We start from the raw sequence: 15,837 nt of genomic DNA on the forward strand, positions 1-15,837 counted from the left end.
AGAAAGTGTTAAAAAAAGAGAAACACTTTCAACACAATTATATAAAAGTGAAAACCTTTCATAAAAAAAACAAATGCATCAGAACTAAACTAAACTGCAATCAAAGGTTTCTCAGAACTGGATAAAGTTTAATTCTTTTTAAAGAAAACATTTTAGTTTTCAAGAAAGCGATTGTCTGAAAGAAACGTCTTTTTAGAGAAGATGAATCAAACTAAGATTACCGCTTTCGGCGGCGCTGTTCATGATGATTCCGAACTCCAGGATGGAAATGAAACCATGTCCATAGAAGAGTTTCTAAACACAGTTCTAGGTAAGCTTCTACAAATTCAAATTATAATTTTTTTCCTTGGGGGGGGGGTCGTCCATACGAGATCGGGATATCAGTTGGTCTGCTAATATTTATTCCTCAAAAAGTATTAGACAGAGACCTTTCAGTTTGCCAGCTAATACCCCTCACACTAAACTAAACCACTAAAAGGAATTGGGTCTTTGTCACAAACTAGGATTTTCTAATACCTATATCTTTGCATACCAACTTCGTAGACGTTAGATATTTCAAACTATGAATTCTGTTATATAAAATAGCCTAAGTTTGAAATATCAAGGGTTTCCACCATCAGGTTGCCAAGATATAAGGATTAGAAAATTCGAGTTTGTGTCAAAAACTCGTTATATTTAATCCACAAAGACACTTCCTGCATGACTACAATTTTTCTTACTGAACGAAATATCTTTTTAGAACCAGATCTGGATATTAGATTTAATAAATGCAACGTAAAGTAAAAATATTTTTATTTCAATTTTTTTCAAGTTATGTTCAGATGACCTCCCGAGATAGGATATTAACTAGACATATTTATTATATGAACAAGCTACAACTTAAATTACAATAGGCCTCAACTTTTGCTACAATTGACTAGTTATGTTCAGTTTAATGTCTCCAGATAGAATATTAACTGAATACTAATAATACTAATAAGATACTAACTAGATATGTTTAGGCCCGAGACAGCTTGAAGGACCTCTATTGATCCCTGTAACAGTGTTCTATGTTCTAGTATTTCTGACTGGTCTTGTGGGCAATCTTTCGGTAGGTTTAAACTTTTAAGTTTTATTAAAGAGACCGTTCACTTGTTTGGGTAATTTCAGGGTAAACTAAACAGCCTATTCGCTCTTGATTGGTAATAGTCTTACTTTTCAAAGACATCTGTGGCCGGAGAAAAAGCCGAATTTTCGTTCAGAATTCGAGCGCAAAGGGACGGTCCCTCTCAATAGACACTAATTGATGTTATTTTCAGTATGTTGTGAATCAAAATAAATTTCGAATATAAAATTAAACTGTAGTATCTAATCGTTAATTGTAAATGTCATTATTTTTGAATTTTTGTTGTTTTTTAACTTTCTATTTATAAAATAACACTATTTTATCGCATTCAAAATTGTGTATTGCCTGTGTAAAAAGCTAAATTGAACGCGGCATGACAAATGAAAAGTTGTGCACATACGCGAACAAAATCTACAAAATCTACGAACCAAAATACGAGTAATGATTAATTGATTGTCGTAGAGACGTCGTCTTTGTATACATATTTTAGTACATAATAACGAGCACATAATGACATTAAAATATAATAAATTTAAATGTTATTGGGCTGTTCTTACTGAAAAAAACATCAAATAGTGTCTATAGAGAGGGACCGTCCCTTTCCGCTCAAATTCTGAACGAAAAATCGGCTTTTTCTCCGGCCACAGATGTCTTTGAAAAGTAAGACTATTACCAATCAAGAGCGAATAGGCAGTTCAGTTTACCCTGAAATTACCAAAATAAGTGAACGGTCCCTTTAAAAGTTGGACTCATAAAACTGTTGAATAGTACGTTTGCTGAACTTGATTTTAAATAGTTTGATGAACAAGACAACAATTGTGCATTGTGTAGTGTACACAGACCAATCAAACTTAATGAGTTTAATTTTTACCTATTGTATATTGTATATTGTATATTGTATATTGGTAAAACTGTTTGCTTTAGTACATCAAATACACACGGGCTTAACGTCGTCTTCCTATTTTACGGTTTTATGGTTCCTGCAGTTCCTATATTTATGGTTCTAGTTTAAAAAATCGTGATTCTAATTATTAATTTTATGGTCCTTTGTAGTTCTTATATTTATTGCTCTAGTTCTTATATTTATGGCTCTACTCACAAAGGATGAAACTTCAGAGACGATTGTCCGGAATTTTTTTTAGCCTGTCTTCTTGAATTCAGGGTTCCTTGTTCGCCAAAACGGGGTTATTTCTGTGCTTAACAATTTCATAAACCATTTAATCACAACAAAAATCAAGCCTGAAATCGTCATAATTTGTTTAGTTTTGGGTCGTCTTTACAGTCTCATTCTTTGTGGGTAACCCTGTAGCGAACTTGATTTTAGCAATACTTTTATTGAAAAAATAATCCCAAAAATTCCCTAATCCTGCCATTTCCAAAATGTTTTCTGCCATTTTTTGGCTTACAAAATAACAGATATTAGAAGAATTTTGTTAAAATTTCAATCAACTAAATAAAATAATGAAAATGTCTGATTCTGAACGAAAACATTGATAATGGCAGACTACATTTAGGAAAGGGCAGGACAAGGGTTATTCCGTGATTATTGTTCTATAAAAAAATATTCCTAAAATCAGGTTACCAAGGTAGAATGCCGGCCTCAAACTATTTCAAAGTCAAAGACGACTTTGAAGTCAGCAATAAATTTACATCATTCCGGGTTATTTAGACTATCATCGAAGTTCTTCTATCTATTGTTCTAGTTCTTTAAGTGTGGAAAACACATATTTGGACAAATGCAACTTAGGACTTTGCTCTCTGATATTTTGGAGAAAAGATACGTCACAGCTCCTCACATATTTTATACTTTTACTTTTATCTATTTCCAGTCGCTTTCACTTTCATCTACTTCCGGTCGCTTTCACTTTCATCTACTTCCGGTCATTTTCACTTTCATATACTTCCGGTCGCTTTCACTTGTTTCAACTTCTGCGCCTACTCTTATTGAAATTCTGCTTTCACTTCAACGAAAATATAAACTTACACTTACACTTCTTCTTCTCTTATCCCACAACTCCTATTTCCACTCTTCCTTTACTGATACTTTATCTTCTCTTATCCCACAACTCCTACTTCCACTCTTCCTTTACTAATACTTCAATCTTCTCTTATCCCAATACTCCTACTTCCACTCTTCCTTTACTAATACTTCACCTACTTCCACTCTTCCTTTACTAATACTTCAATCTTCTCTTATCCCAATACTCCTACTTCCACTCTTCCTTTACTAATACTTCAATCTTCTCTTATCCCAATACTCCTACTTCCACTCTTCCTTTACTAATACTTCATCTTCTCTTATCCCAATACTCCTACTTCCACTATTCCTTTACTCATACTTCATCCTCTCTTATCCCAATACTCCTACTTCCACTCTTCCTTTACTAATACTTCATCTTCTCTTACCCCATTACTCCTACTTCCACTATTCCTTTACCAATACTTTTTCTTCTCTTATCATACTACTCCTACTTCCATTATTCCTTTACTAATACTTCATCTTCTCTTATCCCATTACTCCTACTTCCACTATTCCTTTACAAATACTTCATCTTCTCTTATCCCATTACTCCTACTCCTACTTCCTTTTTTGCCATTGCACTTTGTACTGTGAGCACTAGTCTGAATTTTTGACTTAAAATCTTAGGAACGTTAGGATATAATCGCTATTAAACTTAGGATATAATCGCTATTAAAGTTAGGATATAATCGTTATTAAAGTTAGTATATAATCGCTATTAAAGTTAGGATTTAATCGCTATTAAGGTTAGGATATAATCGCTTTTAAACTTAGGATATAATCGCTATTAAAATTAGGATATAATCGCTATTAAAGTTAGGACATAATCGCTATTAAAGTTAGGATATAATCGCTATTAAAGTTTCAAAAAAAATGTTCTTGATTTTATCTTGTCATATATATTCATGTAATAATTGTTAAGGAAGAAATCCGTTGAAATTTTGGAAAAATTTGAATTTGACTCATTTATTGTCGAAACCCCTCAAAAAACGTACTTTTCAAAAACTACACATTACACAAGCTAGACGGGTTTTCTAATCTAAATCCTTCATTTGATATTTTTTTTCAAAAATTTAAAAAGATTTTAATTTTTTAATCAAAAACAAAGAAATTGATATGCAACATGATGATTTTATGAAAATAAATATTTTTTCCTTCTTGAGCAGTTTTTAAAAACTTTATCGGCAATTATTCTGTATTTTGTAAAAGCTTTGAACCTAAAATGTTCAGGAATTATACTCTCAGAATGTAATGAACGGAAAAATTTACAGCGCTCATAGCGTGCACCATTTTTAGAATTTAACTAATCTTTGTATCGAAAAAAACCATAGATAAATAAACATAGATAGCTTATGTACGCAAAATCATCAAGAATTGTACAGTCCGCGAACTCATACTTCTAGGGGTCAAAGTGTACTTCAATGATAAGCGGGGTGGTTTGGTGTTTTAGTGGATTTCATAATAGAGTGTAAAATAACTCCGGGAATGGAACTATTTGAACAACAATATTTCACTGAGCAATATATCATATTGACGAGAACTGTAGAAGGACATGAGAAGGACTAAACTAACTTAAATTGATCTCTACAGAACTCATGTACACCAGAAGTACTTAATGACATGAGAACAACCAATGTTTACAACCGACCTAGTTAATCTATATAATAGGAATATCTTAAAAACATCCCTTTACATTTATATCTTCCAAGATGAAAAATGTCGTCTTATGCGCAATCTATCTTTATCTATGAAAAAAACCCGTGAGAGCTAATCATAAAGTTAAATTGTCCCATATTTGTCTTTTTACTGTTTTTTTTTTCTTCTTTTGTTTATACAGGTGTTCAATTGACAACACATTATGTCAAAAACATTAAAGTAAAAAATAATTTAAAAAGTTTAGAAATTGTCTCCTTAGCTGAATTGTAGTAAAAATAAATTAAATAATTTGAGATGACATTTTGCATTTTAAATTGCAAAAAAAGCTTTAATCAAATATATGTTCATATGTTCAAATATTAATAATCAATTTGTTATGATATTCTTCAATTAAATATCCTTGGACTTATTCAAAAAGATGCAAAGTTTTGTAAAATTTTGCATAATTTTGCATTTGACTTTGAATGTGCAATATTATTAATCGTTATAGTTTATCTTTTTTAAAGCGAATTAAAGTCAACTCTTTTATAAAAAAATAAAGCTGAGAATCTTTTAGTTTTTGTCTTGGTTATTACAAATTTATCTCTATTCAGAGGTGAGAACTATTGTATGGAGTAACCTTAATCTTGAACGTCTGATCTCGATATACAATATGGACACTTTTAAATTTGAGGATGAATGCTTGATCCATGCTTGATCCCTTAATGAAAGGCTTTGCTACAGGGTATATGAAAGAGGAAGAAAATATAAGATGGAGACCAATGCTTGATCCCTTAATGAAAGGGTTTGCTACAGGGTATATCAAAGAGGAAGAAAATATAAGATGGAGACCAATGCTTGATCCCTTAATGAAAGGCTTTGCTACAGGGTATATGAAAGAGGAAGAAAATATAAGATGGAGACCAATGCTTGATCCCTTAATGAAAGGTTTTGCTACAGGGTATATGAAAGAGGAAGAAAATATAAGATTGAGACCAATGCTTGATCCCTTAATGAAAGGGTTTGCTACAGGGTATATCAAAGAGGAAGAAAATATAAGATGGAGACCAATGCTTGATCCCTTAATGAAAGGTTTTGCTACAGGGTATATGAAAGAGGAAGAAAATATAAGATTGAGACCAATGCTTGATCCCTTAATGAAAGGGTTTGCTACAGGGTATATCAAAGAGGAACAAAATATAAGATGGAGACCAATGCTTGATCCCTTAATGAAAGGTTTTGCTACAGGGTATATCAAAGAGGAAGAAAATATAAGATGGAGACCAATGCTTGATCCCCAGATACACAGCACCAAAAATCTGACTTCAGAGCGGAACTTTTCCATGAATATTTTTAATCTTGAACGCTTAATCTTGATATTTAATGTGAGCATTTTTGATTTTGAGGATCAATTAAGCATTGAAATTATTCCAGCAGGGTATGACACTCACGAGATAAGATGAAGATAAGTCCTTCTTGATCACAACAATACAAAAGTTCTGGGCACATTTTTTGAGATGTAGTTTCTGAATACAAAGCTATTTTTCTATAAGTCACAGACTAAAGAAAGACGATTTTCATTCCACTTTTACTTGTTATACAATGTTCATGTTTAAGGATTAGACATTTTTTAGCTTAAAGAGAATCTTCAATTCTTACATTCAGAAACGTTTAAAAAACATCTGATTTTGTTTTACACTCTTAAGGCACAAAGGAATTGAGTCTTTGCGACAAATCCAAATTTTCTAATACCTATATCTCTAAAACCAGACGGCGTAAACCTTTGATATTTCAAACTTTGATTCTTTAATCCATCAGAATTCATAGTTTGAAATATCTAGGGTCTACATTATTGGGTTGTAGAGATAAAGGGATTAAAAAATAAGAGTTTGTGGCAATGACTCAATTCCTTTACGTCTTCAGAGTTTTAAATGAACACTGATGGAACTTTTGTCTGAACTGTTAAAAATGTTATATTTATCCTGCTCATTATATTTACTGTTTACTATAGTTCCTGTATTCCTGTTTACTATAGGTATGTTTGGTGATAGCTCGGAATAGGAGTTTACACAACGCTATGAACTATTATCTCATCTCCCTAGCAGTAGCTGACCTCACAATACTTATACTAGGTAGGTGGTGGGGTAGCAGAAGGATAAGAAAGTTAAGGATGGAAAGGATATGGATGAAAAGGACAAGGATGGAAAGGAGAAGGACGAGAAAGTTAAGGATGGAAAGGATAAGGATTGGAAGGATAATGATGGAAAGTATAATGATGGAAAGGATAAGGATGAGAAAGTTAAGAATGGAAAAGAGAAGGATGGATAGGATAAGGATGGAAAGGATAAGGATTGGAAGGATAATTATGGAAAGGATAAGGATGAGAAGGATAAGGATGGGAAGGATAAGGATGAGAAGGATAAGGATGAGAAGGATAAGGATGGAAAGTATAAGGATGGAAAGGATAAGGATGAGAAGGATAAGGATGAGAAGGATAAGGATGGGAAGGATAATGATGGAAAGGATAAGGATGGAAAGTATATGGATGGAAAGTATAAGGATGGAAAGGAGAAGGATGGAAAGGAGAAGGATGGGAAGGATAAGGATGAGAAGGATAAGGATGGAAAGGAGAAGGATGGAGAGGATAAGAATTGAAAAGAAATATTGGAAAGCACAATTCTAACACACAAACTAGACATTGAGAGTAAACTAGTAATTATCTACTGCACGCTGTGCGAAGTGTATACTTTTGCTTTCTCTTTCCAAATTTCATTAAAATAAAGAAATCTACTTTAAAATAGCTTTACACTTGCTAATTCTGTAATTAATTTGAGAATCTTAAAAAGCATGCACATAAGTTACCGGGCGATGAAACATGCATTCTCAGCTAGATAAAATATTAGAAGCTACACTACGTCTCTCTGAACCGAGAAAAAAAAAAAAAAAATTCTAAAACATAATTTCGGATTTTACCTAAACTTTTATTCAATCCTTTTTCTCTTAATAAAAAATCAATATGAATAAGAAACGAATCCATTTCCATAATAGTATAAAACAATAACAGTTTATTTTTATTAAATGTTTAAATGCAATTATGTTTTCTTTCGAGATAATACATCTACATAAATCTATTTTTTTCCGAAACAATGTGGAAAGAATCATAATCTACACCAAATTTGATTCAGAATAATTTGATAATCCTGAGATGGAATTTAAAGAATTTGAGCTGCGGTTTAAATCTGCCAAAACCCGGTTTAAATTAAGCGCTGGCTTAAATCTTGAAACATTTGATACAATTTTAAGTGGAACCAACCATATTTAAGCCGCGGCTTAAATTTAAACCGCCGCTCAAATTCTTTAAATTCGGCCATTGATCATTTTTTACGAGTATAATTAAGGGCTGCACTTTAAATGATTATTCTTAAAAAAATGAAATTTACAAAGAAATCACAAGAAATTTTCTGAAGGGTTTATATTTATTTTTGAATTTTTATGATTAATTTTTAGAAGTTTGGCCACATTGGCGATAATCCTCTGCACTGCATTAATTAATTTGCATGAATTGAATAACTTTTAATTAATTCATTTACTTTCTTTGCACCTGAAGTAAAGTTTACGTTTTAATTCTGAGAATTTTGTTAATTTAGTTTCAGCTCTTCCTTTGTTTGAAATGATATTAATACATCTGTATGCATGTATAATGTATATATAGGGTGTCCAACGAAACTCAACACCAGTAAGATAACTTGAAGGTCGTCTTTAATCGTTAAATTAAGATGCGGCATTTATTCGTAATCTATTTTTAGAAGTATAATTCTAGATTTAATAGTCCCTAGATAACCCTAGTCCTGGCATTTAAAAAATGTAGTCTGCCTTTTGCTGCTACTGTTATTGTTTACTGTATGCAGGTAGGTGTAAAGAATCTGCAAAGGTGGAGTAGGTTTATGAACGTTTGCCGCAAATAATTTCAAAGATCTAAGACGACCTTAAAGTCATTTTTCTACTGCCAAGTTTGGCGGGACACTCTGTTTATATAACTTTGCATTTTGCACAACAGGCGTCGCTAATCTTTATTTTGCTTTGTTTTGAAATATTATTAAATTTTATACTATTAATTTTGAAACCTTATTTTCTACGTGTAAGATTTCTTTTTATACTATATCTGAAAGTCAGCATTATTTTTCTTCACTTTAGATTTTTCAAAACCTACTATTGACTTGACTTGCGCATTTCTTGCTTGTCAGAAAAAATTTGAGAAACGACGGTATCTTCCACATTTTTGATCAGCTTTAGGTTTTTGGCCATTTTACTGAGAGGGTCAATTTTTCTTAATCCGTTATCATCAGTTAATTGACCGAGATAAAATGTTCTATGGCTTCTGATAGGTCTTTGTATATATCCAGTATTTTTTAGAAAAATACGTATTGGTTAAATAATTTTGATATTTTGTAATTTTTTTAATTTACTTGGAAACTGCTCAACTTTCTCTTTATTGTAGTTTTTTATCTAGATTCATTTTCTTCCTCTACTTAGGCTTAACTCTTGTTCGTTTTATTGTAACTTAATATATTTTTTCTTAGCATGAGATAAAACAGAGAAAACATATTTTTTTTAAAAATAATTAAAGCACTGCACAGTTCTATGAACAAGTTGAGATCAAAATAACACGAAAGGTTGAAAATATTTTTCCAGAATACAATTGACGAAACGTAGTATTTAAATTTAAAATTCAGTGATGGTGATGGACCAAACCTCTGTAGAGTAAAAAAGTAGATGTTAGTTCCACATTTATTGAAAATATATTTCGGTCTGGGTTGATCCTCGTCAGTTCTAATGATATAATAACCATCAAATCGATAAAAAAATAAAAAAAATGTAAAAATCACAAGAAGATAAACAAACAAAAAGATTATTCAAAATTATTTAAACAAATTCTGCGTAGTATTTAAACAAATTCTGCGTAGTATTTACTAAACTAGATTCTACGTAGTATTTACTAAACTAGATTCTACGCAGTTTTAGCAAGTTTACAAAGATTCTGAACTAATTATAATGTAAGGCGGAAGTGAGGGGGGGGGGGATTGGAAGACCCTCCTTCAACAAGTGCTGAGCCTTCTCCCCCGGAAAGACCCCCCCCCCTTGACAAATTCCATTGTATGTACTGTGTACTGCGTTTTCACAAAACGGACTTTTCTGCATATTGAATATAGCCAGGGTTGTTTTTTATATCAACTCCCTTTTTTTCCATGGTTGTAAACATATTTTGTTTCCATGCATTTTCCACTGTGTAAGGGCTTTTTTCGAGACTTTTTGTTTAAAATCAAACTGGAACCGGAAAAAAAGTCCTGGAAAATAAAGTTTTAGAATTGTATGACTTTATTTCCAGACACTTTTTATTTCAAGGACTTTTTTTCGCAGGACTTTTTAGTTCCGAAAACTTTTTACAAAGAACTTTTTTGGCGGTTAGCAAGGGGGCAAAACCGTACCCTGTAGGAAAATGTAAAGAATGTTGAAAGATGAAATATTTTTTAAATTTGAAATTGATTAATCCCCGCAGACTGCGGTAATTTGACATTTTTTCAACTGATCAAAATTCGAATTTTATAATGTTTTCAAGATTAATAGTTTTTTAAAAAATTATATTTTAGACAAAGTTGACGAACAAGGTTTTAATAGATTTTTTACTTGAACGGCAAAATAAAATCCAGGAACTGATAATTCATCTTAGAATTTTATTTTTTAATCTTGATATAAATTTGCCACCTTGTGTCCTAAACCTAGAGATTTGAAACTATGAATTCCATGCAAGATCAAGCAGTTAAAGTATGAATAAGTAAAGGTTTACACCATCAGGTTGCAAAGTAAAGGGCATAGAAAATTTGAGTCGAGTAATAAGCTGCAAGTATTCGATAACCTTGATTTTCAGAAATTTTAGTTTCAGGTTTGTAACGTTTATTTTGATGTTTTTGTAAAATATGAAGCCATTTATATTCTTTATGCAATTTATCCATACATTTAACCCAGCTCCCTGGGGTGCTTTACAAATAGAAACTGTTTCAAAATATGATTTATTTGTTGTTATTTATTTAAATCATTATTTCTTGTTTTTTATTTAAATCAATATTTGTTTTTTTTATATAAATCAATATTTGTTTTTTTTTATTTAAATCAAAGGACTATCTTTATTTAATTTTTAGTTGTCTTAATGCATGAAATATCGAAAATTAGCTAAGACGATGATTATAAATTTCCATGTATAAAAGAACAAAAAATAGTTAAGAAAATGATAATAGATTTCTATTATATGTTTGAAAGAACCAAAATTAGCTAAGAAAATGATTATGAATTTCTATAATATGTTTGAAAGAACAAAATTAGCTAAGAAAATGATTTTGGATTTTTATTATATGTTTGAAAGAACAAAATATATTCTAAACTTCAGGTTCTATTTATTTAAAATATTTTCGAAAACACTTTTCTGTGAATGCATTCAAAGGCTTCAACATAATTGAGAGAGCTAGTTGAAATAAATGCAAATTCTAAAGATTTTAAAATACTTTTTTAAAACTTGTTCAACGTTTTTTAACTGAGCATACAACCACAATAGCGAGAATCTTGCAAATTCATAAAATCTGAATTAAAATTTTTTTAAATAAAGTTCTATTTCAAATAATTTGCATTATGCTATTTCTATGTCAACGAGAGAGCTGTTAGACTTGATTTAAACTCCAATATTTAATATTTTTAGGTTTACCGAATGAACTGAGCATCTATTGGCATCAGTATCCTTTCCCGTTTGGAGAACTGTTCTGTAAACTCCGCAGTTTCATCTCAGAGACGTAAGTCTTTAAAAATTTTTTAATCCTCTAAATAAGTTAAGCTTTTAGGACCAGTTCCAAATAATAATGCTCTTTGCTCATATATATCTATATATAAATTTGTCTTGTCTTGGTGTTTGTCTGTTATTATGTTTGTTTGTTTGTTTGTTTGTTTGTTTGTATCCAATAAATACACAAAGAGAACATGTTCACAATTAATTTAGAAGATGGGCGTGAAGCGCCCTCTTAGGCTAGTATATATATATGTGATAGCTATAGCAGGCCAAACGACTGGACCAAATTGGCTGAATTTTGGTGGTAACTTAGGCTGAAAAAAAATCCACGGACAAAGCCGGGCACTTGAGCTAGTTTTTAACCAGAGGAGAAAATTAACTTATCCTTCTTGATCAGACAAAGCTCTTAAGGGTACTCTTGTGAATCTAACATGCCAATTAATGGAGGGTCACTAATTATTATGCTTACAGTCCCTTTAAACAAAGGGATTATACGATGTCCAATTTTACACAAAATTTTTTTCCGGCGAAAATTTTAATTACCGGAAAAGATGAACCGGAAAACGGAATTCCGGTAATTTTCCGTTGAGGAAAATTTCCGCCGGAAGCCGGAAATTCGACCTGAAAAAAAAATGCGGCGAAATTTTCTTGTGTTTACCCTATAATCTCGTCACTAAAATATTTCGTGTATATCCTTGTCTTTTCAAAGTGAATTTTCAAATTCTATTTTTAATAATCCATAAAAAATTAAACAAGTCAAAAATAGAAATAATGCACTTTTTCCAACCTGTTGGGTTTGTAATTCGATTGGAAAAGATAAAATTGAGAAGCAGTGTATTTATTGGGATAAAATTAAATAAAAATTAGACGGTGAACCTTTTAGAATATCTAGGGTCATCTTTCAAAGCGTTGTAACCCTTAAAAGTATATAAATGTTTAAAACAAACACTAAACACTCAAAAACAGGTTTTGAATGTTACATAATATTTTCCAACCGGTTTTGTGGCTTGTTTCCGTTCAATCATATAATCCATAACCTTCAAATTTCCGGAGCGATATTAGATTCTCTGCTTCAGTGTGTTTAGTTCAGAACAGTCAAAGTTTAGAAACTTGAAACCCCTAGATATAAGGAAATGTTTGGGTGAGCTCTCCATACATACTACAAAGTAGCTGTATTTAAGTTTTAATCTTATCTGTACTGATATCTTCATAGTTTTCCTCTTTACCCAGCTAACCAACATACGGTGGTTTACATGGTGGTTTAATAACAACCTTTCAACAATCTTTCAATTAGAAATTTTACCTTTACACAAAATTTACCATTAGAAGCTCAATCAGGTCTCCTCCCTTCCAGAGATTAAAAACGGGAAATTATTGAGGCTTTAGCACATACCTTGATTTTTAATCCCTATATCTTTGCAACCCAACGTTGTACACCTTAAATATTTCAAACTATAAATTCTGTCTCAGTAAAATAATTTAAGTTTGAAATATCAAAGATCTGCACCATCAAGTTCCGAAGAAACAGGGATAAGAAAATATGAGTTTGTGGCAAAGACTGAATTTCCTTCAAGTGCACAAACAGGGGCAACTGGTTAGACGTCGTGATTTTTATTTTAAGAAGATTCAAAGTTTTAATATTTAATTCTAAAATTAAAATAAAAATTTTCTTTTGAGACAGAACTTTATACTGTTGTGCAAAAATAAATCTTCTGATTCTATTTCTAAACAAATTATGTAAAGGATGTCATTCTGATTTTAGGGGCTATTCCCTTTCTTTATAGACAACTTAATAATTTAACTCAGCGTGTATTATTTTCACTAAATCCAACTTTAAAGATTTAATTAAGAGGGGATATTTTTATCTTCTATGCCAAGTCCATTAGCGCCTGATCCAATCAGAGTTCAGTCATGTGTTTGTTGTCTATTCTGAACCAAAAGAAATAGTATGGCGGTAACATCTATCTTTCTATCTATCTCATTATCCAATTACATTTATGAATCCTTCAATGGGCGTGATCAGTAAATGGAAATATTTACTTCTACTAAAACTATAGTGCTACTGTATTCAAGCAAATCTATTCATTTCTCATTATGCTTCCATCTAATTTTCATTAAAGAAGTATGAAAAAACCAATTCAGCTACAGTCAGACTAAAACAAGATTTGTAAAGATATTATACGTAATACATAATTTTCCTATTTGTATGTTGAGGTAAAAACAAATTGTGTTTATATGAAACAAAGGTTTTTATTGAATTGGTTTATTGTATAAAGTGGATGATATCGGAGGGTTCAAGTTTCCACATGATTTAAAAACTTATAATATAAGTGAGGCCCATAAACCCCTTTAAATTCATCTCACGCAACAATATTTTATTTTTATGAATTTTCTATAAATTGATATGAACAAATTTATGTTTTAGATCGTCATACGCGAGTGTACTCACCATCATGGCGTTCTCCCTTGAGCGTTATATTGCCATCTGTCGGCCACTTCAGGCTCTACCCTGGTCCGACTGTACACGTGTGTCTGGTGTATCTAGTCTCTGCTGGTTTCTAGCTATGCTCTTCTCCTTACCCCATCTTCTCTTCACAAAGGAAACTCATATTATATTTAAGGCAGAAGCCCAATGGAGTTATGCGCGCATGCCGCCTTGAAAAACAAAAAAAGAAAGAACGCCTATTCTATCTGAGGCGCTCGGCCCCCTCGCCTGTCCTGCCACAGCACTCGGCCCCCTAGCCGTAATGCTCGGCCCTTAAAGTGTATTATCATAAAATAATTATAAAATAGAATTCCTTCAGGCAACTGCCTATATTTAAAACTGTAAACTCTTTCTAATAAAAAGATAAATTATTCATAACACACAATTGATATATTTGTTTTTGAACGTTAAAATCTATCAAAAGTTAAAGATCAAATCTAATCAATTTTTTTGGGGATAGAAGTTATTGATTAATTTTCACCTTGTGTCAAAGTATACAAAGAGAGGAACTGGAACAATGTTAATTTTAGATTTTCTTTGATGATAAAACTATCTCTAGCCTTTAATCCTGTAAATGGATAAAGAAAGAGGGATTAAAAATCTTGATGTGAAATTCTGCCAAATATGACATTTGAATTCTTTATGTCTGTTTCGTATTTCTGTAAAATTGATAAAAGTGTTATTAAAATAATTTGTTATGAGTGTAGTTAAACTATGTTGATTATCCCTGGCAGAGTGGACATATGCTTCCAGAATCTGCTTTCTGTGCTCTTCTCGACGACAATATTTATCCACAGGTACAGCTGCGACTTCAAAATCGTCTTTGCTTTCCGATTGTTGATAAATATACGTAAAAGGTATATAGGTAAGTTTGTAGGTCGCGATGGAACTTCTCTAGATCGACGGGAATATTAAATATTTGATTTATTTTGATTCAATCAAGATTGGATTCTGGACGAATTTTGAATATTTCCGGCAATGTTATACTGGAAAGCTAAACCACATTTTTGAATTCCCAAATATGTAATTTTGGGCGGTGATTGTCTTGTATGGAATGCTACTATAATGAATCGGTAATTTAGGCTGTACATGATATCTGTAATCTAGCGGTACCCTGTACATAATATCTGTATTTTAGTGGTACCCTGTACATGAGATATCGTTCCTTCTATTCTTCCTTGTCCCTGTAATCCTACTCAGCTTCCTTTACACCTCTATGGCCTGTGTTGTCAGAAAATCTGCTAGGAATCATACTCAGTTTATTTCTCTAATCAAATAATGAAGAAAAAAAATAATATTTTCAACATTTTTAAAGAGAGTGGACGGCTAGACAAAGTAGTTGAGCTGAGAGTGCAGTATTTTAGAGAGAGAAAAACGTCATTATGGTATTAATTTAATCCCTTCTCTAAACTCAGCTCAACTACTATGTCTAGCCACCCACTTCCTGTTGAAAATATGATTTTTTTCTTCAATGACTCTTTAATAAAAGGAGTTTTGAATGGAAAAAATTTCAACATTACTTGCAGATTACTTTAGTTTGACGTTTATGATAAAAATAACTAATATCATTAAAAAGTTATGAAGCTATAATAAAAATTTGAAATAGAAAGAAGAATTGTTCGAGGACTTTTGTTGCAGTTTTAAATCCTAATTGGTCCATTAGGTTTTCAATTATAGATAGGTTTAAGTTCTCCTTTGAGAGCTAGGCTAGAATAGAAAATACGAGAAATTACTCATTCTTTATTTTTAGTCTTCATCTT

General features: G+C 31.6%; 1 protein-coding gene across 1 annotated transcript in view; it reads left to right on the top strand.

Annotated features, from left to right (window-relative positions):
- The window catches only part of LOC111699229 (neuropeptides capa receptor), a 28,793-nt gene continuing 12,956 nt past the window's right edge, over positions 1-15,837 (top strand). Inside the window, exons 1-7 of the mRNA XM_023469842.1 lie at positions 1-310; positions 1,002-1,090; positions 6,796-6,892; positions 11,509-11,599; positions 14,018-14,192; positions 14,785-14,874; positions 15,216-15,322. Of these exons, the coding sequence (XP_023325610.1) occupies positions 202-310; positions 1,002-1,090; positions 6,796-6,892; positions 11,509-11,599; positions 14,018-14,192; positions 14,785-14,874; positions 15,216-15,322 (758 nt within the window). The 5' untranslated portion in view covers positions 1-201. The remainder of the gene's footprint in view (positions 311-1,001; positions 1,091-6,795; positions 6,893-11,508; positions 11,600-14,017; positions 14,193-14,784; positions 14,875-15,215; positions 15,323-15,837) is intronic.

This window comes from Eurytemora carolleeae, unplaced genomic scaffold (genome assembly GCF_000591075.1).
Source record: "Eurytemora carolleeae unplaced genomic scaffold, Eaff_2.0 scaffold16, whole genome shotgun sequence".
NCBI classification, from domain to species: domain Eukaryota; kingdom Metazoa; phylum Arthropoda; class Copepoda; order Calanoida; family Temoridae; genus Eurytemora; species Eurytemora carolleeae.